The 25,161-nt window shown below is 46.4% G+C and overlaps 3 protein-coding genes across 3 annotated transcripts; all 3 read left to right on the top strand.

Annotated features, from left to right (window-relative positions):
- The first annotated feature begins 1,868 nt into the window (after positions 1-1,868).
- LOC148163386 (lysozyme-like protein 6) lies at positions 1,869-12,618 on the top strand. Its single transcript, XM_088027275.1, has 4 exons — positions 1,869-2,007; positions 2,919-3,077; positions 3,801-3,879; positions 12,549-12,618. Exons 1-4 carry the CDS (start codon positions 1,869-1,871, stop codon positions 12,616-12,618), a joined length of 447 nt encoding a protein of 148 aa, XP_087883401.1.
- Positions 12,619-14,605: 1,987 nt separating this feature from the next.
- Positions 14,606-21,793, top strand: LOC148163385 (uncharacterized). The gene is made up of 6 exons (XM_088027063.1): positions 14,606-14,618; positions 18,424-18,485; positions 18,683-18,847; positions 19,015-19,128; positions 19,601-19,868; positions 20,040-21,793. The coding sequence occupies exons 1-6, from the start codon at positions 14,606-14,608 to the stop codon at positions 21,791-21,793; spliced, it is 2,376 nt and encodes a 791-aa protein (XP_087883189.1).
- Positions 21,794-23,866: 2,073 nt separating this feature from the next.
- Positions 23,867-24,874, top strand: LOC148163384 (leucine-rich repeat-containing protein 37A2-like). The gene is made up of 2 exons (XM_088027274.1): positions 23,867-24,277; positions 24,395-24,874. Exons 1-2 carry the CDS (start codon positions 23,886-23,888, stop codon positions 24,846-24,848), a joined length of 846 nt encoding a protein of 281 aa, XP_087883400.1. The 5' UTR covers positions 23,867-23,885; the 3' UTR covers positions 24,849-24,874.
- Positions 24,875-25,161: the final 287 nt, after the last annotated feature.

Below are 25,161 nucleotides of genomic sequence, written 5' to 3'. Positions count from 1 at the left end.
AACCTTCATATGCAGACACTGCTGATGGCACAGCCAAAATGTCTGGCAGTTCCTCCAAAGTTTAAGATTTATTTATTTATTGGAGGGGTGGAGGGGTGGAGGGAGAGAGGATCTCAAGCAGACTCCCGGCTGAGCGTGGAGCCCAGCCCTGGGCTCCATCCCACGACCCTGAGATCATGACCTGAGCCAAAATCAAGAGTCGGATGCTCAACTGACTGAGCCACCCAGGCTCCCCAGTTCCTCCAAAGTTTCAACCTTAAGTTACTCTATGACTCAGCAATTCCACTCCTCGGTACATGCCCAAAGAAATGAAAACATTTGTCCACATAAAACTTTCACGTGAATGTTCATAGCACCGTCATTCATAATAGCCCCAAAGTAGAAACAACCCACACGTCTATAAAATGGTAAGTATAGAAACAGACTGTGGTCTATCCACACAATGGAATATTATTCAGCCATAATGAGATCCTGATACATGCTACATCATGAATAAATCTTGAAAACATTGTTAAGTGAAAGAAGCCAGACACAAAGGCCTCATAGTCTATGACTCTATTTATGTGAAATATCCAGAAGAGGCAAATATAGTCTATAGAGACAGAAAGTAGATTTGCGGCAGGAGGGAAGTGGCACAGGGAGTGACTGCTAACAGGTATGGGGTTTCTCCTTGGGCTGATGAAAATGTTTTACAATTGACTGTGGTGATAGTTGTAAAGCTCCGCAAACACACTAAAGAACTACTGAATTGTACACTTTAAGTGAAGTGATGGTATGGCATAGTGAATTGTGTATTGTGAATTTTATCTCAACAAAGCTGTTACCAAAAATAATGTTCCAGATTTGGCCAGTGGGTGCCCCTTGGAGCTGATTCTCTTATCCCCTTGACACGCTCCGATCCATATTTTGAGTGTTGCCTTACTTTGCAGCACAAGATAATCCAGACTTACCTCATGCCCTTTCCTACTCCAGTGTAGGAATTAACCTTTCCCCCGGAAGTCCTGCTTCCTGTTTGGGGGAAATGCAAAATCAAGATCGTATTTCCTTTAATCATCATGACAGCCCTATTAAGTAGGTATTAGAGTATCTTCCTTTTACAAATAGGGCCCAGAGAGACCCAAGTAAATTGTTCAAGGTCACACAGCAGCCCTGTCTGAAAGTAGGCAATGTGAAGCCAGAGCCCTTGCTCCTCACTCCTCCCCCTGCACAGAGAGCGTGAAGGCGAAGGTTATTTCTTTAGTGAGGTCACTTTTACTTGCTTTATGATATGCACCTTTGCGTGGAAATGAAAGCGTAGAACCCATAAACAGCTTCCTAGGACTTGCACAAGGCAGGGTATGCCCTTGGGAAAAGTCATGTGTCGTGTATCTGGGGGTGTGGGGTTGGGGGGAGTTCGCCGTCCGGTGTCCTGGCCCTTCCTCTGCAAGCATATGCTAAAATCCACACACACAAACACCAGTGAAGTACAGTTCTCATTAACCTCCTTTGCCATCCCCTCCCCCCACACCGTACCCAAATACTGCCCACAGCTAGGTGCCCATTACAAGAGTGAGAGTAGCTAAAAGGAGTGAAGATCTATAGATGGAAGGGGATCAGCCTTGGTTTTTCAATGTTGACACCGGGCAATGTGTACATGAAGATTCATGATAGTCTTCTCTCTTATTTTGTAAATATTTAAAGGTTTCTGTAATAAACGAGTATACAATAATAAATAAGAGGAAAGAGAAATAGCCAGGTGGGCAGCTGTGTGTGAGCGAGGACATATGGCTTCTCTCTCCAGATTCCTCAGGCGCTCAGAAAAGACCGGCGGCACATCTGGGAGAGCCTCAGAACCACGGACCCTCGATAGCACCTTCTCCCCTCCGAACATGACGGGGACACTACTCATGTCCTTGGTCAGCTGCCTCATTGCCATAAGTCAGGCCAGCCTCATCAATCGCTGTGACTTGGCCAGGGTGCTGCACAAGGAGGACTTGGATGGGTTTGAGGGCTACTCCCTCAATGACTGTGAGTGCTGCTTCACACACTCCCCCTCCCCCATTTCTCCTCCTCCTCTGGTCATGCCCTAGGTGGCCATCTTTCTCCCTGTCATTCATTTTTCAAAGCCAAGTTCAAAAAGGAGCCCTCCCCAAGAAGCCCTTCCCAACATTCCAGATTCAGTCCACAATTATTCGCTGAGCATTTCTTATGTACCGGGATCTATTTTCGGTGCTGGGGATGGAGACATCAACAAAGCCCCTTCCTCCATAGTGTTCACATTCTAGGGGGAGAGGCAGACAAGATGCAAACACACAACTATATATGAAGTACTTCCAGTAGTGATAAAGGTTATGCAGAAGAAGAAAGCCGGGGCCGTGATAGGTGATGTTGTCCTAGAAGGGGAAGTCGAGGAGGTGACATTGAGTGGCACTGGTCACCCAGGGTCTGGGGAAGAGTGCTCCAGGCAGAGGGAGCAGACAGTGCAAAGGCTTCATCCTCCTCCATGGTAGGAATAACTCCCTTTTGCCCAGAATTTGTGCACACCGGCCTTGTGCTGTCTTATTTCTCCTTTTATCTTGTTTTGTGGCCTTTTAAGGTAGGTATCTTCATTCTCCTACTATAGGCCCCTTGAAGGCAACATCTACATTTGACCCAGCTAAGTGTCCCGCACTTGGCTTTGCACAGTTCCTGACACACCGTAGGTGATCATTAAGTGCAGGAAGCATGGATGGACAGATAGGTGATGAGTGGTTGTACTGAGGGGCGGGTGGGTGGGACGAAGGGTGCGGGGAGAAGCACATGGGTGTTTCTAGCCCACTTGCCCCATCCAGCCTCTTAGGCCTAGTTCCTTTCTTCTGCTTCCTGATCTCCCTCTCTCCTCCATCCCACTCCTCCCTCAACTCGGCACCCTCTGAAAACCCTCTGCTCCCTGTTCAAAGGGCTGTGTCTGGCTTTGGTGGAAAGCAAATTCAACATATCAAAGGTAAATGAAAATGCGGACAGCAGGTTTGACTACGGAATCTTCCAGATCAACAGCCACTCCTGGTGCAATGATTACCAAAGTCACTCAGAGAACATCTGCCACGAGGACTGTCAAGGTCTGGCCAGGGCCCCAGGGTGGGAGAGGGAGGACCAGGCTCTACTCACAGGACTTCTCTTCCCACTCAAAGCCTGGGAATATCCCCAGAGGGATGGCCCCAGGAGTCCATTTCACCCAGCTTTTCATGCAATGGAAATTATTTTGATGCCCATGTTACAGATGAGCAAACTGAGGCTCATAGAACCAGTGCTGAATGCCAGGCTGGTGGCCCTGAAGGCTCAGCTCTAACCATCTAACCACTAACTTTGGCTAATGATCTGATTAAAGGCCAAGTGCAAACTCCCCACCTCAAAGCCACTCCAGGAGGCTCCATAGGTCAATGACTTGGACCTTCTCCCCTTCCTTCATACGCTGATTAATATCCCTGGACTCTTCACCCAAAGAGCCTTTCTCATCAGCCAAGATTACCTGGGTCTCTGTGCTCCTGTTTTGACATTTCCTTTCCCTAGAAATCCTCAAATGTGGGCTGAACCACCATCTACCCTAGTTAGGAAGTAAGATGATAAACAGTCGTCCTGCCCCCCCTGCCCTCACCCCCAACACCCCCGACCGCCATTGTAGGGATGTCTAAATGGTCCTCTGGAAGGGAGGTCCTCTTGCTTAATCTGGAAGTACTCAGCCCCTGGGTGGTGCGTGCCAGCGCAGGGTCAGCCCGTGTCTGCCTCAGTCTTTGGGATTGTCCTCTGTGTTCTCACAGGTACTCTCTCTCTCTCCCTTTCAGACCTACTGAGCCCCAATCTTCTCTCAACCATCAGCTGTGCAAAAAAGATTGTGTCCGGAGCAGGGGGGATGAAGAACTGGTGAGGAGGACACTGTGGGACTAAGTTAGTGGGCAGAGCCCCAGGAAGGATGTAGTGACAGAGAAAGGCACACTAGGCAAGGACTAGACCCTTTCATAGTCTAGAAAGATGTGGAAGAGTGGCAGGGCTTGGGACTCTGACTTACAAGACCTGGGATCTGGGTCTTTCTCTGATGTATTAAAACTCTTTTGGGGGGCGCCTGGCTCAGTCAGTTAAGTGTCTGACTCCTGATTTTGGCTCAGGTCCTGATCTCAGGGTCGTGGGATTGAGCCCTGCATCAGGCTACCCGCTCAGTGGGGAGTCTTCTTGGGATTCTCTCTCCCTCTCCCTCTGCTCCTCTCCTCATTCGTTCTTTCTCTCTCTCGAAAATAAATAAATCTTTTAAAAATTAAAAAAAAGAAAACTCTTTTAGATGCAGTAACAGAGTAACTTGAGTTAGGTGAGGGAGGTGTATCCTGAGGGGACCAGGTGTCTCACTGAGCAGACACAGGTGCGGCTGGACTTCAGGAAGAGAGCGCAAGCAGAGCTGGAAACTGTCAGCAACCTTTTCCTGGCAAGTTCCTGCTTCCTGGTGCATTTGTTTCACTACTTCCTTCATAGAGCAGCATTCTCTGCTCCACATTCCACAAGACTGACTAAGGCTGCCCCAAGTTGATGGGCTAATGTCCTAAGCGGCCACAGAGACTGCCCAGGCTCAGTCCCAGTCCAAGTGCCCGGGATAAAGAATCTGATTGGTTCAGCTTGGACCCAGTGTCCCTGCTTAGTTCAATCAGCTGGAGGCCTGGGAGGCCTGGGAGCAAGTGAGCTATACCATCACAGTTGCCACAGGGATCCCTCTCCCTGATTGGCAGCAACATTCTTTTTTTTTTTTTAATTTTTTTATTTTTATGTTAATCACCATATATTACATCATTAGTTTTTGGTGCAGTGTTCCATGATTCATTGTTTGTGCATAACACCCAGTGCTCCATGCAGAACGTGCCCTCCTCAATACCCATCACCAGGCTAACCCATCCCCCTACCCCCCTCCCCTCTAGAACCCTCAGTTTGTTTTTCAGAGTCCATCATCTCTCATGGTTCGTCTCCCCCTCTGACATACTCCCCTCCTCTTCCTCTCCTGTTATCTTCTTCTTTTTCTTTTTTCTTAAAATATGTTGCGTTATTTGTTTCAGAAGTACAGATCTGTGATTCAACAGTCTTGCACAATTCACAGTGCTCACCGTAGCACATACCCTCCCCAATGTCTATCACCCAGCCACCCCGTCCCTCCCACCCGCAACCACTCCAGTAACACTCAGTTTGTTTCCTGAGATTAAGAATTCCTCATATCAGTGAGGTCATGTGATACATGTCTTTCTCTGATTGACTTATTTCACTCAGCATAACACCCTCCAGTTCCATCCACGTCGTTGCAAATGGCAAGATCTCATTCCTTTTGATGGCTGCATAATATTCCATTGTGTATATATACCACTTCTTCTTTATCCATTCATCTGTCGATGGGCATCTTGGCTCTTTCCACAGTTTGGCTATGGTGGACATTGCTGCTACAAACATTGGGGTACACGTACCCCTTCGGGTCCCTACATTTGTATCTTTGTGGTAAATACCCAGTAGTGCAATTGCTGGATCGAACGGTAACTCTAATTTCAACTGTTTGAGGAACCTCCATACTGTTTTCCAGAGGGGTTGCACCAGCTTGCATTCCCACCAACAGTGTAGGAGGGTTCCCCTTTCTCCACATCCCCGCCAACATCTGTCGTTCCCTGACTTGTTAATTTTAGCCATTCTGACGGGTGTGAGGTGGTATCTCATTGAGGTTTTGATTTGGATTTCCCTGATGCCGAGCGATGTTGAGCACTTTTTCATGTGCCTGTTGGCCATTTGGATGTCTTCTTTGGAGAAATGTCTGTTCATGTCTTCTGCCCATTTCTTGATTGGATTATTTGTTCTTTGGGTGTTGAGTTTGATAAGTTCTTTATAGATTTTGGATACTAGCCCTTTATCTGATATGTCATTTGCAAATATTTTCTCCCATTCTGTCGGTTATCTTTTGGTTTTGTGGACTGTTTCTTTTGCTGTGCAAAAGCTTTTTATCTTGATGAAATCCCAATAGTTCATTTTTGCCCTGGCTTCCCGTGCCTTTGGCGATGTTTCTAGGAAGAAGTTGCTGCGGCTGAGGTCGAAAAGGTTGCTACCTGTGTTCTCCTTTAGGATTTGGATGGACTCCTGTCTCACGTTTAGGTCTTTCAACCATTTGGAGTCTATTTTTGTGTGTGCTGTAAGGAAATGGTCCAGTTTCATTCTTCTGCATGTGGCTGTCCAATTTTCCCAACACCATTTGTTGAAGAGACTGTCTTTTTGCCATTGGACATTCTTTCCTGCTTTGTCAAAGATAAGTTGACCATAGAGTTGAGGGTCCATTTCTGGGCTCTCGATTCTGTTCCATTGATCGATGTGTCTGTTTTTGTGCCAGTACCATACTGTCTTGATGATGACAGCTTTGTAATAGAGCTGGAAGTCCGGAATTGTGATGCCGCCAGCTTTGCTTTTCCTTTTCAATATTCCTCTGGCTATTCGGGGTCTCTTCTGGTTCCATACAAATTTTAGGATTATTTGTTCCATTTCTTTGAAAAAAGTGGATGGTATTTTGATGGGGATTGCATTGAATGTGTACATTGCTCTAGGTAGCATTGACATCCTCACAATGTTGGTTCTTCCAATCCATGAGCATGGAACGTGTTTCCATTTCTTTGTGTCTTCTTCAGTTTCTTTCCTGAGTATTTTATAGTTTTCTGAGTACAGATCCTTTGCCTCTTTAGTTAAATTTATTCCTAGGTATCTGAATAAATGAATCTGAATTCCTGTATGAGTTTTGGGGTGGAGTCTTTTGGGTTTTCCACAGAAAGTATCATATCATCTTCAAAGAGTGAGAGTTTGACTTCCTCTTTGCCGATTTGGATGCCTTTGATTTCTTTTTGTTGTCTGATTGCTGTGGCTAGGACTTCTAATACTATGTTGAATAGCAGTGGTGAGAGTGGACATCCCTGCCGCGTTCCTGACCTTAGGGGGAAAGCTCTTAGCCTTTCCCCATTGAGAATGATATTCGCTGTAGGTTTTTCATAGATGGCTTTTATGATATTGAGGTTTGTACCCTCTATCCCTATACTCTGAAGAGTTTTGATCAAGAAAGGATGTTGTACTTTGTCAAATGCTTTTTCTGCATCTATTGAGAGGATCATATGATTCTTGCTCTTTCTTTTGTTAATGTATTGTATCACGTTGATTGATTTGCGGATGTTGAACCAGCCTTGCAGCCCAGGAATAAATCCCACTTGGTCGTGGTGAATAATCCTTTTAATGTACTGTTGGATCCTATTGGCTAGTATTTTGGTGAGAATTTTTGCATCCATGTTCATCAAGGATATTGGTCTGTAATTCTCTTTTTTGATGGGGTCTTTGTCTGGTTTTGGGATCAAGGTAATGCTGGCCTCATAAAATGAGTTTGGAAGTTTCCCTTCCATTTCTATTTTTTGGAACAGTTTCAGGAGAATAGGTATTAATTCTTCTTGAAATGTCAGATAGAATTCCCCTGGGAAGCCATCTGGCCCTGGGCTTTAGTTTGTTGGGAGATTTTTGATGACTGTTTCAATTTCCTTAGTGGTTATAGGTCTGTTCAGGTTTTCTATTTCTTCCTGGTTCAGTTTTGGTAGTTGATACATCTCTAGGAATGCACCCATTTCTTCCAGGTTATCTAATTTGCTGGCATAGAGTTGCTCATAATATGTTCTTATAATTGTTTGTATTTCTTTGGTGTTGGTTGTGATCTCTCCTCTTTCATTCATGATTTTGTGGATTTGGGTCATTTCTCTTTTCTTTTGGATCAGTCTGGCCAGGGGTTTATCAATCTTGTTAATTCTTTCAAAGAACCAGCTCCTAGTTTCGTTGATCTGTTCTACTGTTCTTTTGGTTTCTAGTTCATTGATTTCTGCTCTGATCTTTATGGTTTCTCTTCTCCTGCTGGGTTTAGGCTTTATTTGCTGTTCTTTCTCCAGCTCCTTTAGGTGTAGGGTTAGGTTGTGTATTTGAGACCTCTCTTGTTTCTTGAGAAAGGCTTGTATTGCTATATACTTTCCTCTCAGGACTGCCTTTGCTGTATCCCAAAGATTTTGGACAGTTGTGTTTTCATTTTCATTGGTTTCCATGAGTTTTTTTTAATTCTTTAATTTCTTGGTTGACCCATTCATTCTTTAGTAGGATGCTCTTTAGCCTCCATGTATTTGAGTTCTTTCCGACTTTCCTCTTGTGGTTGAGTTCTAGTTTCAAACCATTGTGGTCTGAAAATATGCAGGGAATGATCCCAATCTTTTGGTACCGATTGAGACCTGATTTGTGACCTAGGATGTGATCAATTCTGGAGAATGTTCCATGGGCACTAGAGAAGAATGTGTATTCCGTTGCTTTGGGATGGAATGTTCTGAATATGTCTGTGAAGTCCATTTGGTCCAGTGTGTCATTTAAAGTCTTTATTTCCTTGTTGATCTTTTGCTTAGATGATCTGTCCATTTCAGTCAGGGGGGTGTTAAAGTCCCCCACTATTATTGTATTGTTGTCAATGTGTTTCTTTGCTTTTGTTATTAATTGCCTTATATAATTGGCCGCTCCCATGTTCGGGGCATAGATATTTACAATTGTTAGATCTTCTTGTTGGATAGACCCTTTAAGTAGGATATAGTGTCCTTCCTCATCTCTTATTACAGTCTTTGTTTTAAAATCCAGTTTGTCTGATATAAGGATTGCCACCCCAGCTTTCTTTTGGTGTCCATTGGCATGGTAAATGGTTTTCCACCCCCTCACTTTCAATCTGGGGGTGTCTTTGGGTCTAAAATGAGTCTCTTGCAAACAGCATATGGATGGGTCTTGTTTTTTAATCCAATCTGATAGCCTGTGTCTTTTGATTGGGGCATTGAGCCCATTTACATTCAGGGTAACTATTGAAAGGTATGAATTTAGTGCCATTGTATTACCTGTAAGGTGACTGTTAACTGTCTGTTGTCTGTGTTCGTTTCTGCTCTTTGCTGCTTTTAGGTTCTCTCTTTGCTTAGAGGACCCCTCTCAATATTTCTTGGAGGGCTGGTTTCGTGTTTGCAAATTCCTTTAGTTTTTGTTTGTTCTGGAAGCTTTTTATCTCTCCTTCTATTTTCAATGACAGCCTAGCTGGATATAGTATTCTTGGCTGCATATTTTTCTCGTTTAGTGCTCTGAAGATATCTTGCCAGTCTTTTCTGGCCTGCCAGGTCTCTGTGGATAGGTCTGTTGCCAATCTAATGTTTCTACCATTGTAGGTTACATATCTCTTCTCCCGAGCTGCTTTCAGGATTTTCTCCTTGTCCCTGAGACTTGTAAGTTTTACTATTAGATGTCGGCGTGTTGACCTATTATTATTGATTTTGAGAGGGGTTCTCTGTGCCTCCTGGATTTTAATGCCTGTTTCCTTCCTCACATTAGGGAAGTTCTCTGCTATAATTTGCTCCAATATACCTTCTGCCCCTCTCTCTCTCTCTTCTTCTTCTGGGATCCCAATTATTCTAATGTTGTTTCGTCTTATCATATCACTTATCTCTCGAATTCTGCCCTCGTGATCCTGTAGTTGTTTCTCTTTTTCTCAGCCTCTTTATTTTCCATCATTTGGTCTTCTATATCGCTGATTCTCTCTTCTGCCTCATTTATCCTAGCATTTAGTGCCCCCATTTTTGATTGCACCTCATCAATAGCCTTTTGATTTCGATTTGGTTAGATTTTAGTTCTTTTATTTCTCCAGAAAGGGTTTCTCTAATAACTTCCACGCTTTTTTCAAGCCCAGCTAGTATCTTAAAGTCATGATTCTGAACTCTAGGTCCGACACCGTACTAATATCCGTATTGAGTAGTTCCCTGGCTGACGGTACTACCTCTTGTTCTTTTTGCTGAGGTGATTTCTTTCGTCTTGTCATTTTGTCCAGAGGAGAATAGATGAATGAGAGAACAAAATGCTAACAGGTTTACAACGTCCCCAGCAAATATACTGTATACAAATCAGAAAAGACCTGAAACCAGGGGAAAAGAAAGGGAAAGAAAGAAAAAAGAAAGAGAAAAAGAAAAGAAAAAGACAAAGAAAGATAAAAACAAAAAACAAAACAATACAAAAGAGGCAGAATATGATCAAATATGATCAGGCTAGTGCATAGATCAGTGCCACACACTAGATTTTGGGCGTATTTTGGTCTGTTAGAAAAAAGTGCCTCCTAAAATTTTAAAGGAAGAAAGACATATATGTACAAAAAAGGGTTGATACAATGAAGGGATGGAAGATGACTGTAAAGATGAAAATTATAAAAGGTTTCATAAAAGGACTTGGTACGATAAGTTGTTTGAAAAAAGAAAGAAGATTTAAGAAAAAAAAAAAGGAAAAAGGGAGAGAATGTGATCAGGCAGGAGACTAGAACAAAGCCATACACTAGTGATATAGGGTATATTTTTATTGTTAGAAGAAACTGTACCTCAAAATTTTAAAGAGAGAACAACTTATATATATATGTCAAAAATAAGGGTAACTACTATGAAGGGATAAAATATGACTCTAAAAATGAAAGATAAAAAATGTTGTTTTTTTTTTTTTTTTAAAAAGGGGATTTATAAGATGTTGGTTGAAAAAGGGAAAAAGAAAATTAAAAAAAAAAGTCAACAAAAATTAACTTTGATGAAATAATGAATCATGGTAAAAAAAAAAAAAAAAGCCATGAATCTATGTGCAGTATTCCCCTAGCGCTGGAGTTCTCCTATTCTCCTTGATCGATCAACTTGGTCTTGGCTTGCTGGCTGTTTGTGCTGATCTTCTGGGGGAGGGGCCTGTTGCTGTGGTTTCCAAATGTCTTTGCCGGAGGCGGAATTGCCCCGTCCTTGTCGGTCCGGGCTAAGGAAGCTGCTCCGGTTTGCTCTCAGGAGCTTTTGTTCCCTGCAAGCTCTCGGTACAGCTTTGGAGGACCAGGGCAGAAATGGTGGCCTCCCAATCTCCACTCGGAGGAGCTGAGAACTCAGGGCCCCGCTCCTCAGTGCGCCCCCAGAGAAAAGCAGTCACTTCCGTGTCCCCGGTCTCCGGCCGCACTCCGTGCTCACCCGGCCTATGATCGAGCGTTGCTATCTCTGGCACCCGACCCCGCTCGGAGTCTCCAAACCCAGCAGATCCCTGCAGTGCGTTCCCGCACCGCTCCTCCCCGGGAAGGAAGGGGAGTCTCCCTGGATCTGCCGCTTGTTGGGTCCCTGCTGGGGGAGCCGTGCCCCGACTGGGTCGCAGATCACAGTTTATGGCCACCCCGAGCTGAGAGCCTGCGCCTCGGCTCCGTCTCTGCAGCCGGCTTCCCTGCTCTGATACCTGGGAGCTCTGCCGCACTCAGGCACCCCCGGTCTCTCTGTGACCCCAAGGGTCCTGAGACCACACTGTCCCGGGAGGATTCCACCCCCCGCTTAGCCACTGCAGCGACGTCCCTCCGCCGAGCCAACTTCTAAAAGGTCCGATTTTGTGCTCCGCGGCTCTAGCACTTGCCAGAAGCGGCCTGCGGAGGCCCCTCCCCCGCCGTCTATCCTCCCGAATATCGCCTCGGATTCACTTCTCCACACGCCCTACCTTCCAGTAAGTGGTCGCTTCTCTGTTCAGAGAGTTGTTGTTACTCTCCTGTTCGATCTCCTGTTGAGTTCGTAGGTGTTCAGAATGGTTTGATCCCTATTCAGCTGAATTCCTGAGACCAGACGAAATCTAGGTCTCCTACTCCTCCGCCATATTGCCACAAGCCTCTGCCAGCAACATTGTTTTTTATTTCTAAGATTTTATTTATTTATTTGAGAGTGAGAGAGCGAGCACACAAGCGGGGGGGAGAAGGAGAGAGAAGAAGACTCTCTGCCGAGCAGGGACTCTGATTTGGGGCTCGGTGTGGGACTCGATCCCAGGACCCTGGGATCATGACCTGAGCCGAAGGCAGACATTTAACCAACTGAGCCACCCAGGCATCCGTGGCAGCAACATTTTCTGTAAATGGTGTATAGCTTCTCAGCTGAGCAGATAACCCAAAGCTGTCAGCTTACCAGTGGTGGACATTGGGATGGTTACTTCACTCTTCTGAATTTCAAACCGGATATCTACAGGATGTAGTGAGAGAGGAAGGCACACTAGGCAAGGACTAGACCTTTCTAGTCCTCTCTAGGCGTCTGTGAGGATGGAGGAGTCACGTGCCTTGTCTACTCTAGAAATACCAAGCAGAGGGGACACGGATGACTATTAGGGCTGACCCTTTCTGAAGGGAGAGTCAGTAGTTGCGCCTGAGATTGATTGATTGATTATTTATCTTTTTATTTATTTAGTAAATCTCAGCCTCGTAAAATGGTGATCTCCCACTTCAGAGGGAGATAGGATTTGAAAATGTGGAAGCATACTGAATGGGGGAAGCGGACAAACACCAGAGATAAGGGAAATTTAAAGGAAGAATCAGAGGGGCCACAGGGGGACAGACCAGAAACCTAGCAATGAAGGAAGTTCTGAGTACTGCTCTGCCTAAGAGACTCACAAAGAGTTGGGCCATGTATGTGGAGAAGGAGCTTACTAAACGGTAAAGCAAGAACCAATCTTTCTCTCTGCAGGGTAGCGTGGAGGTTGCACTGTGCAGGCCGGCCCCTCTCCTACTGGATGACAGGATGCTTCTTGGGATGAGATGGGGGAAGGGCTGCTGTGGAGTCATTTCAGAGCTCCTTTTCTCATTCGGGAATCTTCATTTCCTCTTCCTCTTGCCTCCACTTCGTGTTATTTTCTTTCCTTCCCATTTACAAAGAAAACTGACCAGAGCTCCAGAAATAGATGGTTTTCTCAGGCTTCCTCCTTGCACCCATCTGGGCCTAGGCCTCTGGTTCCTGACTGTCATTGCAAACCAAGAAGACCACAGTGAAGAAGTTGTTATATTTTGGGAATTATTAAAGCATTCCTTGTGCAAAGAATGTGTTGAGTTAATTCATTTTTAATTCCAGATATATCTGAATACCTAATCTCGTAGGAGTGTGGTAGGTACTAGAAGAAGGAAAATAAACCATAACTATTGTTCCTGAGGTGTTCATAATCTACCCAGAGACATACACAATTAATGGGTACAATGAGTGGATACATACAATGAATACAATGGATAATGAAATGGGTAATAAAATCTACAACTTTTGGTTTGAAACAGCATCAGGATCCCAGTTATTCCTCCAAAGCCAACTATATTCAAAGTAAAAGAGAAAGTTCAGAGGTAGGTAATGGGTGGGGCTAAGGGTCTTGGATATCGAGGTGGAGAAAGTGGTGTTGGGGCCAATAGATGGTGCCAGGTGCCAATGATTTGGGTGGTTTCAGAGAATGGGCTAAAATCTAGATGTTAAAAAAAAAAAGGCATCTCTGTTTGGGATCTGAAGGTGCTGATGTGGACAAAAACCCGCATAAGGACAATGCAAAACAGAAAAGGGGCCGTTGGAGAAATGTCCTGCACATAGCTACCATCAGCACTGTTTGACTAAACTGTCCCACTTGGGCCACGGATGTCCCTACTTCTGAGCCTTAACTTTTAGATCTCACGGACCACTAAAACGTCAAAAAAGCTAACACCGTATTAAGATTCCCAACTTTTTATTTTAATACCCAAGTAAGTATTAATCAAAACAGCTATCGTAAAACAATTTTTAACATGAAAAATGAACGTCATTGGAGCGCCTGGGTGGCTCCGTTGGTTAAGTGTCTTCCTTGGGCTCAGTCATGATCTTGGGGGCTCCTGGGATCGAGTCTCCCATCAGGCTCCCGGCTCAGCAGGGAGTCTGCTTCTCCTTCTCCTTCTACCCCTTCCCCCAGCTTGTGCTCTCTCTCTTGCTTTCTCAAATAAAATATTTTAAAAATAAATAATAAAAAATAAATTTAAAAAGAAAGAAAATGAAGGTCATATTTGTAGCATAATAAAATGGAATAGATTTTGTTTTATGAAAAAAAAATTTAAACCCTGATTATATTATCCTTTTCTTGTTTTGCCAAGGACTGGTGAAAACTTCCTAACAGACCAGCACCAGTCTGAAGACCATTGTTTAGAAACCTCAAGAGATGTTTTGTAAGGTCCCTTCTGGCTCAGGCTTTCTAGAATTAAAATAAGGATCATTAGGACCTGTTTTCCCTCTTAGTGTGTTAGTCCTCAAAATAGCTGACTGGGTGCTTAGAACGGCCCTTTTGCAAGGGCACCATGAACTCCAGTGTTGGTGCCCTACTTGGACTCACTCTGATTTTTTCCAAATTTGTACCTCCTTCTCACCCTGCCTGCCAAACTCCCACATCCTCTCATCCCAACAAGCACACTTAAGCAATTCACCAAAATTACGTAGGAAAATCAAGGAACACTTTTTAAGGATTTTGAAACCGGCTGCTCTAAAGATATCCGTACCCTAGGATCCTGTAAGCTCAGCCTTTGGACTCTATCCTAAAAATACACTTAAAGAGAAGCACTAAACACGACTTCGAGGTGGTGGGGCTGCGGGAGGGGAAGTAGTCAGAGACCCGCCCAGAGTGGGAGGGGCCGGGAACAGCCCTCGCCCCACTCGCGCTGGGCTGGTCCCGCCCCTCGCACGAGCCCTTTTTTAAAAAGCGCGGGCGCGCCTTGCGCAGGCGCACTGGTACTTGAACTTAGCCGCGCATGCGCAGTGGTGGTAGGATGGCGGGATTGGTCTAGTTTGCGGTTCCCAACGAAAGTGCAATTTCTTTACCTGCAAAATAAGGTTAATAATTCAGCTTACCTCATGGGAGGTATAGTAAGAATAAATGAGATGATGAATATAAAAAGCTTAGAACTATCTCTGAAACGTGGTAAGCAGACAAAATATGTTAACTTATTATTTTCCTGTTGGAGAATTTATTAGATTATGCTTTTGGAATCAACTCAGTTTCAGTTTTTGTTTCTGGCACTGACATATTGGGTGACCATGATTCTTATGTAATGATCAGCTACATTTTTGTGAACCTTGAAAGTGGCCATCCTACTGAATAATGTTGATTGTATTCCCTATGGAGTTCTACAGTGGTATGAATGTTACAGGCTGTGCTCAAAGGAATTTTTATTTTTTTAAAATATTCTTTTATTTTAAATAAAAGAGGGAGGCAGGGGAGGAGTAGAGGGAGAGGGAGAGAGAGAATCAATCCAGGCTCGAAGGAAATTTATTTTATTTTATTTTATTTTATTTTATTTTATTTTATTATTTTATTTTATTTTATTTTATTTTATTTTATTTTAAATAAAAGAGGGAGGCAGAGGGAGACAGGGGAGGAGGAGAGGAAGAGGGAGAGAGAGAATCTTAAGTACGCTCCACACCCAGCATGGTGCCCCATGCAGGGCTTGATCTCACAATCCTGAGATCATAACCTGAGCCGAAATCAAGAGTGGGACACTCAACCAACTGAGCTACCCAGGTGCCTTTTTTTCTGGAAATTTTATAATTACTAGAGTCCCCAAACAGTTGCTCCCCTGCCTCAGAGCCTTGAGTCTTAAAGACTAAGAAATCCTAGCTAAGTTTCCCAGAGGCCTTATTTGCTTTAAGAGTTGACCCTGGATTGATCTCAGGTTTCCAGCCTGGGCAAGTCTTCCCGTGAAGACTGACTTCCCTGGTCATCAGGTAGACTCTCCATTAGCTGTCAATTCTGAATGACAACCTTTAAGAACCAAACTAAGCGTTTGGGTTGTTGACCTCTCCATAATATGCCATGGTAGCCCTTGTACACATTCAAAATTCCTTAGACTAAAAAGTCTTGCAGCTCTAGTTTGCCTTAAGGTAAATTGTATTGTCTCTAAGTTACACGGGCCTGTTTCTGCCAATAAAGTGTTCAAATGCATGCCCTGCCCACCCCCTTCCAAAGCATTGTTCATTGTATCTGGTGGGATTTTGGTTCCCAGGGAGTAGATACTTGCCTTGTTTCTAATGTGAAGTATCAGCCATAGTCCAGTGGTCTCTATTCCAGGTTTGAACTCAAATTTACCCCTACCTAATGTCTTACTGTTCAATCATACTATGATTGAACATTTTTGCTTCCACAGTTTTAACTTCCTATGTCATTATTCCTTAGTTCCTATCTCTGAGATCATAAAGTTTTTTTAACCACATGGTTGATAACTTCATATATATTTTTTCACAAATAGTTATGATAGTGATGGCTGGGTGGCTTAGTCAGTTAAGCGTCTGCCTTCCGCTCAGGTCATGATCCCAGGGTCCTGGGATGAAGCCCTATGTCGGACTGCCTTGCTCAGTGGGGAGTCTGCTTCTCCCTCTCCCTCTGCCCCTCCCCCCTGCTCGTGTTCTTTCTCTCAAATAAATAAATAAAATCTTTTTAAAAAATAGTCATGATAAAAACTGAAGCTTGAGATGAGAAAACTTCTGGGAAAATGCTTTTATTTTCTGCTTTTAGAAATCAAAAGAATGTCTCTGGGGCATCTGAGTGGCTCATTTGGTTAAGGTCTGCTTTCGGCTCAGGTCATGATCCCAGGGTCCTGGGATTGAGCCCCTCATCAGGCTCCCTACTCAGCAGGTTGCTTGCTTCTCCCTCACCCTCTCCTGTTCCCCCTGCTTGTGCACTCTCTCTCTCGAATAAATAAATAAAATAGTTTTAAAAAAAATCAAAAGAATGTCTAATTACTGGGTGCTATCCCAGTTATATACAGCAAGTTTTAGAACAAGAAAAATTTTGATATGCTACTTGTTAACTTTATTTCAGAAAGTGGTAAAATAGCTGTGGAATATAGACCCTGTGAAGAGATTACAGATGCCAGAACCGAAGAGGAGCTACAGGATTTAATTCAAGTATGTGGAGATTAGAGCTCGAGGGTTCCACAGCCAGTGTAGCCATAATTTAAAGCAACCGGCAGGATTTGGAAGACTTTGGCACGTACAGTTCGCTCTATCATCCTTTGGGAAATGTAAAACTCTGAAACTGCTTTTGAGTGCAGAGAGTTTCTGGGGCTTTTCCTGAAGTCCTGGCCCTTGGCTCTGACCCCTTATTTAAAATTTGGAGAGCAAATTGCATCAGAACACTCCCACTGTTGTGGACATAGGAGAGGACACAGCCTTTTAGAGCTCCCCTCAAACAGAGTCTCAGGGATTTGGGAACAGAGTAACTCTGACCTTAAGTGAGATTATGCTACAGTGTTTGAAAACCATTAGGCCTTTCAAATAAGGTGTATTACCCAGATGTCAGCATCTCATACATATCTTGTATGAAATATTTTACTGAAGAACTTTTCTGTAAATCACTTCTATCAATGCCCTGAATTAGGGATTAAGTTGCCAAAGTAATTTCTAAAAGAAGATATTAACGTACTGCATATAGAATGTTTAAAAAAAAAAAAGAGGAGAAAAGAATGTGTTTCGTGTCATTGAAAACTGAATTTGCGGCTGGATTTCTGATGATTGAACTCACTCCAAAGTTGCAAAGTTTGTTTGTTTTGAAGGGAAGAGTGGAGAAAGGAAAGATGGTTACTTTCTGAAAAAGTATTTGAAGGTTTTTTTTGTGCAAAATAGTTATTTTAATTCAATTTAAATCAAGCCAGTCAAGGGAACTTCAGACTTACCCAAGTTTACACTTTAAGAAGTCTAGCTTTCTGTGAAATGTGAGAGAAAGAGATTCTGTATTGATGCTAAAGATTTCAGAAACCTGATTGTAACAACAGATCCATTCCTAAATAAGGCCAGTCTTGGAATCAGTTCCGTTTAAAAACCATTACTATGTGCTAGACGCTGGGAATAAGATAAAACCCTTCTCTCTTACAGTTTGCGTGCTAGAGCTTGTGCCAGACCATAAACAAGGACTCAAATAAAACAGATCATAAAAAGGGCTGTGAAGGATGTAAACTGGGTGCTAGTTACACTATTTCAAGAAAATTGTTTAGCATGCTAACTTGAACATCCTAAGTGCCTTCTCCATGTGAACAAACAGGGTCAGACCTCTGAAAAGCGGTGTTGTTACTTTTTCTAGACTGACGGCTGTGTTGAGTCAAGGTGGAATGGGGCAAGTTTTCCCATACCAGTGTAAATAGGGGGCTATTCTCTTGGTTTCAGACCCTCATTCCCAGAATGAAATGCTCACCTGCCCCCCCAACCCCCACCCCAAAACCCCTCCTACAGAAATTTGGGAGCCATCACTGATTCAGTGGTAGGCACCCTCCTCCTAACAGAGTGGCGACTTAATACTCAGACATGCATATTGAGAATTTAGAGGAAATGGCAACATTTTAGAATAACTATCTATAAAATGTGTTCCCTTCCCCACTGCCCTGACTGATGCTTATTCTGCAGGTCAGCTACTTTTCTTGGAAGCAGGATGGCCAAGGGGAGGAAGAGTGTCTCTCGGATTTAAGCTTTGAAGAGGCCGAGTTCAATCCGTCAGAATTGGACTAGCATTTTTTAATTTCCGGGGACGCCAGGTCCTGTGGTGTCCCTGGGAAACTGCAACTCCCCCCTCCCACCTCAGAGCCGCTGGAGTCTGGGGCCATCCTGCCAAGCTGTGAGCAGCAGGAGGTGATTGTGCCCTTTGTAGGGGGAAGGGAGGCTTGGGCCCCGGTGATTCTGGAAAAAGGGCTTGCTCCGAGGGGCACGGTGCCCGTCTGTGCCCAGCTAATAAAGGTGTCATTAAATAAAGGGTGGGACATAGGCAGGGGAGGGGCTCGCAGTTGTTAACGGTGCGCGCATCACGGGGCTGACATAACACTTCGACTCCCACTCGCGCGCAGCGGGAGATCCCCGAGGTGGCTGGGCACACTCCAGTCCAGCTGGAGGTGCCGGCTTGGTCAGCAGAGCTCCCCGAGGAAGCTGGGCCCATCCCAGCCCAGCTGGAGGTGCCGGCTTGGCCAGCAGAGATCCCCGAGGAAGCTGGGCCCATCCCAGCCCAGCCGGAGGTGCCGGCTCAGCCAGCGGAGCGCCCCGAGGAGGCTGGGCCCACCGCAGTCCAGCTAGAGGCCCTGACCTGGTTCAGTGCGCCCCAGAGCCTCCGCGTGTCATGTCCCGGCTGCGCCTCTGGGTCCTGCTGCTCCTCCTCACGTGGCAATCGTGTCTGCTGCTCCAGGCAGCTCAGCCTCCGGAGTGGGCCCTGGACCCTGCCCAGCTGACCGCCGACCTCCTGGGGCCCACTGAGCCCTGGTCTTCGCACTCCTCTGAATTCCCGCCCGAATCGCCCCAGGTATTTACACCCCCAGCAGAGGCGGGGGGCTTTCATTACTTGGGGTCCTCAGCTCCAGCCCAGATGTTGGCCCTGCCTAAGGAGTTGACTGAAACTTTGCTTCCGTTTCCGGACACGGCTCAGCCAGCAGAGCGCCCCGAGGAGGGTGGGCCCGCCCCAGCCCTGCCAGAGGCCTGCAGAGCGCCCCGAGGAGGCTGGACCTAGTCCAGTCCAGCAGAAGGCCCCAACTCTAGTTCCATAGTTTCCTATGGAGTACCTACTTCAACCTTCAGTAAGTGATGAGGTGATAAGTCAACCTATAAGCCACTATCTAACTTATTTACGGTTTTCCAGTGTTACACATAAATCTGCGGATGTGGAACTTACCATAACTCCAGAGCCGGCTAAGGAGGTTGAATCTTCTACAGCCCAGCAGGAGGCTCCACCTCAGCCTCCTGAGCAGACTGAGGAAGCAGAACCTTCTCCAACCCAGCAAGAGACCTCAGCTAAGCCTCCAGAGGCGGTTGAGCCTTCAAGTGAGCAGCAACCAGCTCAGCCTTCTCAGTCTCCTGGGCGGGTTGAACCTTTTCTAACTCAGCAGGAGACCCCAGCTCAGCCTTCAGAGCCTCCTGAGGAAGCTAAGCCTCCAAGCATACAGGAACCACCAGCTCTGCTTTCTGAGCCTAGTGAGGAATCTGAACTCTCTCTGACTCAGCAGGAGATCCCAGCTCAGCCCCCAGAGAATCCTGAAGAGGCAGAACATTCTCTAGCTCAGCAGGAGCCCCCAGCTCCACTTCCAGAGCCTTTTGGAGAAGCTGAATCTTCCTCAACCCAGGAGGAGACCTCAGCTCAGGCTGCAGAGCTCCCTAATGAGGCAGAATCCTCAACCCAGCAAGAGAACCCAGCTCAGTCTCCAGGAGAGATAGAATCTTCAGCAACCCTGCAGGAACAACCAGCTCAGCCTCCAGAGCTGCCTTCTGGGGAGGTGGAACCTTCTCCAACCCAGCAGGAGCACCCAGCTCAACCTCTAGGGCATCATGAGGTGACCGTTTTGCCTCCAGGTCACCATCATGTTCAATATTTAAACCTGTCCAATGTCAGTGTTAAACCTGCAGATGTGCAGGTTACTATAACACCAGAACCCATTACAGAGGTGGGACCTTTGCCAGTTCAGGATGAGGCTGCAGCTCAGCCCTCTGTGCCCCTTAATGTGGAACCCTTTGCAATGCAGCATGAAGCCCCAACTCTGCCTCCACAGTCCCCTGAGGAAGCTGAACCTTTGCCAGTTCAACAGGAGACTCCAACTGAATCCCCAGAATCTACCACACAGGAGAAACCTCCAACACAGCAGGAAACCCCAGTTCAGCATCCCGAGGGTCCTGGAGAAGTTAACCCTCCCACAACCCAACAGGAGGCCCTGGCTCAGCAATCACAGAGCCCCGAGGGTGAACCATATTCAACCCAGGAGGAGGCCCTGGCCAAACCTCCAGAGACCCAGGAAGAGGGTGAACCTTTTCCACCCCAGCAGGAGGCCCCAGCTGAGCTTCCACAGACCCCTGTAGAGGCCGAACCTTCCTCAATACAGGAGGAGAGCCAGGGTCATCATCCACAGACTCCTGAGAAAGTTAAACCTTCAACCCAGCAGGAGAGCCCAGTCCAGCATCCACAAGCCCCTGAGGAAGGAAAACTGTCTCCATCCCAGGAGGAGGCTCCAGCCCAATTTCCACAGACCCCTGAGAAGGGTGAATCTTCAACCCAGGACGAGAGCCAGGGTGGGGATCCACAGACATCTGAGCAGGTTGCACCTTCTCCAACCCAACAAGAAGCCCCAGCTGAGCACCTGCAGACCTCTGAGGGGATCAAACCTTCTACAACCCAGGAGGAGTCCCCAGTTCAGCACCCTCAGGTCCCAGAGGAAGGTGAGCCTTTTCCAACCCAACCAGAGACCCCAACTGAGTATCCAGAGTCTCTTGAGGGGATTGAACGTTCTCCAGGCCATTCAGAGGCCACAGGTCAGCATCCAAATCCCCTTGGGGAGGTTAAACCTGCAACCCATCAGGAGGCCCCAAGTCAGCAGCTACAGACCTCTGAGGAAGTTAACCCTTCTGCCATCCAGCAGGAAGCCATAGCTCAGCATCCAGAGCCTTCCGGTGAGGTTGAACCTCCTCCAACCCAACAGGAGGAGGTCCCAGCTTACTCTCCAGAGCATCATGTGGTAACAGTTTCTCCTCTAGGTCAGAGTCAAGCTCAGCTTCTGCTGTTGCCCAGTGTCACTGTTAAACCTGTGGATCTGGCACTAACCATAACTCCAGGGTCCACTAATGAGGTTGAAATTTTTTACTCCAACAAGAGGCCTCAGCTCAGTCTGCGGTGTTCCCTGAGCAGTTGGAACCTTCTCCAATCCAGCAGGAGGCCCGAGATCATCCAGCCCCCCCTGAAAATGTTGAACCTTCTCCAATCCAACAGGAAGTCCCAAGTCAGCCTGAAGATCTTCCTGAGGAAATTGAACCATCTCCAATCCAGCGGGAGGTCCCAGATCAGCTTCCAGCACCCCCTGAAAATTTTGAACCTTTTCCAGTGCAGCAGGGAGTCCCAATTCAGCCTGAAGATCTTCCTGAGGAAATTGAACTTCCTCCAAGGCAGCAGTGGACCTCAGCTCTGTCTCAAGTGTCTGTTGTGGGTGTAGAACCTTCTCTAGTCCAGCACGCGGTCCCAGCTCAGCGTCCAAAGCCCAGTGAGGGGATTGGGCCTTCTTCAGTTCAGTATGAGCACCCAGCTCAGCCTCCAGAGTCCTCTACAGATATTGTATCTCAGGCTCCAGTACATCATGAGGTGACATTCTCACCTCTAGGTCCCGGTCAAGCTCAGCATCCAATGTTGCCCAGTATCACAGTTCAACCTATAGATCTGGAGGCTTCCATAACTCCAGTACCAACTAAGGTTGAACTTTCTCCAGTGCAACAGGAGGTCCCTGCTCAGGCTCCAGTTCCCCCTGAGCAGATTGAATTTTCTTCAATCCAGTTCAAGCCTCTTTCCCAGTCTCCAGAGATCCCCAAAAATGAATCTCTTCCAGGCCAACAGGAGCTCTTAGCTCAGACTCCGGACCCTCCTAACGAGGTAGAACCTGCTTCAGGCCAACAGGAGGTCCTAGCTGAGCCATCAGAGCCCCCTAAGGAGATTGAACCATCTGCAAATGAACATGCAGTCTCAGCTCATCCTCCAAAGCCCACTGAGGAGGTCAAACCTCCACCCCAGCAGGAGGCTCCAGCTCAGTCTCCTGTCCCCCAGCAGGCCCTAGCTATATCTCCTGAGCCCCCTAAGGAGGTAGAACTTTTTCCCACACAGCCAGAGTCCCCATCTCAGCCTCCAGAGCCCCCTGAGAAGGTAGAACCATACCCAGTCCAGCAGGAAGCCCCTGCTCAGCCTTTAGAGCCCCCTAATGAGGCAGAATCTTCAACCCAGCAGGAGGCTCTAGCTCAGTCTCCAGTTCACCAACAGGCCCCAGCTAAATCTCCTGGGCCCCTTAAGGAGGTAGAACTTTCTCCAACCCAGCAGGAGGCCCCAGCTCAGTCCCCTGTCCCCCAGCAGGCCCCAGCTATATCTCCTGAGCCCCCTAAGGAGGTGGAATCTTCTCCCACACAGCCAGAGGCCCCACCTCAGCCTTCAGAGCCCCCTGAGAAGGTAGAACCATCTCTAGCGCAGCAGGAAGCCCCACCTCAGCCTCTAGATCTCCCTGACAAAGTGGGACCTTTTCCAGTCTCTCAAGAGACCCATTCTCAGCTTCCACAGTCTCCTGAGAAGGTAGAATCCTCTCCAGTCCTGCAAGAAGCCCCATGTCTACCTCTAGAGCCCCTTAAGGAGGTAGAACCTTCTCCAACCCAGCAAGAGGCTCTAGCTCAGCCTCCAGAACCACCTAAGGAGGTTGTAGCACAACCTCCAGTCCATAATAGGTGACAGTTCCACCTCTAGGACAAGAGCAAGCTCAGCATTCAAACTTGCCCAGTGCCACTGTTAAACCTGTTGATCTGGAGCTTACTGTAACTCCAGAACCTACTACAGAGGCTGAGCATTCCAAGGCCCTGCAGCAGACTCTATCTCTTCCAGAGGACCCCGAGGTGACACTTCCACATCCAGAGCACGTTCAGGCTCAGCAACCACATTTGACTGAAGTCACAGCTCAACCTTTAGACCTGGAGCTTACCGTAACTCCAGAACCCACTACAGAGTTTGAACATTCTACAGCCCTGAAGAAAACTATAGCTCCTCCAAAGGACCTCGAAGTGACATTTGCACACCTAGAGCAGGTTCAGACTCAGCATCCAACTTTGGCTGAAGTCACAGTTCAACCTTTGGACCTGGGGCTTACCATAACTCCAGAATTCACTAAGGACACTGAACTTTCTCTACCTAGGCGGGGGACCCCAATTCAGCCTCCAGAGCCACCTAAGGAGGTTGTTGTAGCTCAATCTCCAGTATATCAGGAGAAGATTTTTCAGACACCAGGTCAAGATCAAGCTCAGCATCCATCATCACCCAATGTAACAGTTCAACCTTTGGACCTGGAGCTTACTCTAAGTCCAGAACCCACTAAAGAAGTTGAACAGTTTACAACCCTGAAAAAGACTACATCTCCTCCAAAAGACCTTGAGGTGACACTTGCACATTCAGAGCAGGTTCAGTCTCACCGTCCAACCTTAAATAAAGTCACAGTTAAACCTTTGGACCTGGAACTTACCATAACTCCAGAATCTGCTGCCGAGGTTGAACCTTCTCCAGCCATGCATGAGATCCCAGATCAGCATCCAGAGCCGACTAAGGAACTTGTATCCCAACCTCACATATATCAAGAGGCAGCAGTTCCAACACCACATCAGGATCAAGCTCAGCATTGGTGGTCACCAAATGTGACAGTTCAACCTTTGGATCTGGAGCTTACCATAACTCCAGAATCTACTACAGAGGTTAAAGAGTCTACAACCCTGCAGCAGACTACAACTCCTCCAAAGGACCTTGAGGTGACATTTCCACAGTCAGAGCAGGTTCAGTTTCAGCATCCAACCTTAAATAAAGTCACGGTTAAACCTTTGGACCTGGGGCTTACCATAAATCCAGAACCTACTACAGAGACTGAAACTTCTCCAACCATGCAAGAGACCCCAGCTCAGCCTCCAGAGCCACCTAAGGAGGTTGTAGTTCAATATCCATTTCATCAGGAGGTGACAGCTCCACCTCCAAGTAAGGATCAAGGTCAGCATCCAGCATCACGCAGCACCACATTTCATCATGTGGACTTGGGGCTTATCATTACTCCAAAACCGATTACAGAGGCTGCACGTTCTACAACCATGAAGAAGACTATAGCTCCTCCTCCAAAGGACCTTGAGATGACACTTGCCCATCCAGAACAGGTTCAGAGTCAACATCCAAACCTGACTAAAGTCACGTTTCCACCTATGGACCTGGAAATTACTGTACGTCCGCAACCAGAATCATCTGAGACAGTTTTTCCCCCAACGACCCAGCATTCAGTGCTGCATTTTGTAAAATATACCCCAGAAAAGTCCTACACAACTTTAACTGAGCAACCAGCAGAGAATGCTACCACGAACATCAACATATGTGAGCTCTGTATCTGCAAAGATGAGACGCTGTCGTGTACTGGTTTCAGCCCAAAGCAGAGGCCCCACAGAGTGCCTGTGCCAGAGCCCAGCACCTACAATGGCACCTTCACCATCTTGTAAGAATTGCCTTTCCTCATTTGTTCTCTGCCTCCTGCTTGCCATGGCAGCCTTTTCTTCGAGGTCTTCTTGGGCCTTCCTCATCTCCCCAACCCATGTTGACTTTCTGTTTTTACCTTTTCTTTGTCAACTGTCCCTTATCTTTGTTTTGCTCTACAACAGTAGATCACTCATACATATGGGACCTTGTGAAATCATGTTGGTGCTCCAAGGCCCAGCCCCATGACTGGTACGTAGTGGGTGCTCAAGTACCAGTTACTGAGTGAATAAACTAAGGAACCTGAGCGGGCAACAATTCCAGTCTGAACTTTCAACC

Source organism: Eumetopias jubatus, unplaced genomic scaffold, assembly GCF_037043125.1.
Source record: "Eumetopias jubatus isolate StellerSeaLion01/CBP00866 unplaced genomic scaffold, mEumJub1_p1.0 scaffold_10, whole genome shotgun sequence".
Taxonomy (NCBI): Eukaryota; Metazoa; Chordata; class Mammalia; order Carnivora; family Otariidae; genus Eumetopias; species Eumetopias jubatus.
This window is presented reverse-complemented; position numbering and strand designations above follow the sequence as displayed.

Excerpts from the sequence above, each read along its gene's own strand:
- LOC148163386 (XM_088027275.1), top strand. The coding sequence starts at position 1,869 with ATGACGGGGACACTACTCATGTCCTTGGTCAGCTGCCTCATTGCCATA. Across the intron at positions 2,008-2,918 it reads GGGCTACTCCCTCAATGACT|GGCTGTGTCTGGCTTTGGTG; the intron begins GTGAGTGCTGCT and ends CCCTGTTCAAAG. Across the intron at positions 3,078-3,800 it reads CTGCCACGAGGACTGTCAAG|ACCTACTGAGCCCCAATCTT; the intron begins GTCTGGCCAGGG and ends TCTCCCTTTCAG.
- LOC148163385 (XM_088027063.1), top strand. Across the intron at positions 18,486-18,682 it reads AGGAGGTGATTGTGCCCTTT|CGGGAGATCCCCGAGGTGGC; the intron begins GTAGGGGGAAGG and ends ACTCGCGCGCAG. Across the intron at positions 19,869-20,039 it reads GAATCCTGAAGAGGCAGAAC|CAGCAACCCTGCAGGAACAA; the intron begins ATTCTCTAGCTC and ends AGATAGAATCTT.
- LOC148163384 (XM_088027274.1), top strand. The coding sequence starts at position 23,886 with ATGCATGAGATCCCAGATCAGCATCCAGAGCCGACTAAGGAACTTGTA. Across the intron at positions 24,278-24,394 it reads GAGACCCCAGCTCAGCCTCC|GGACTTGGGGCTTATCATTA; the intron begins AGAGCCACCTAA and ends ATTTCATCATGT.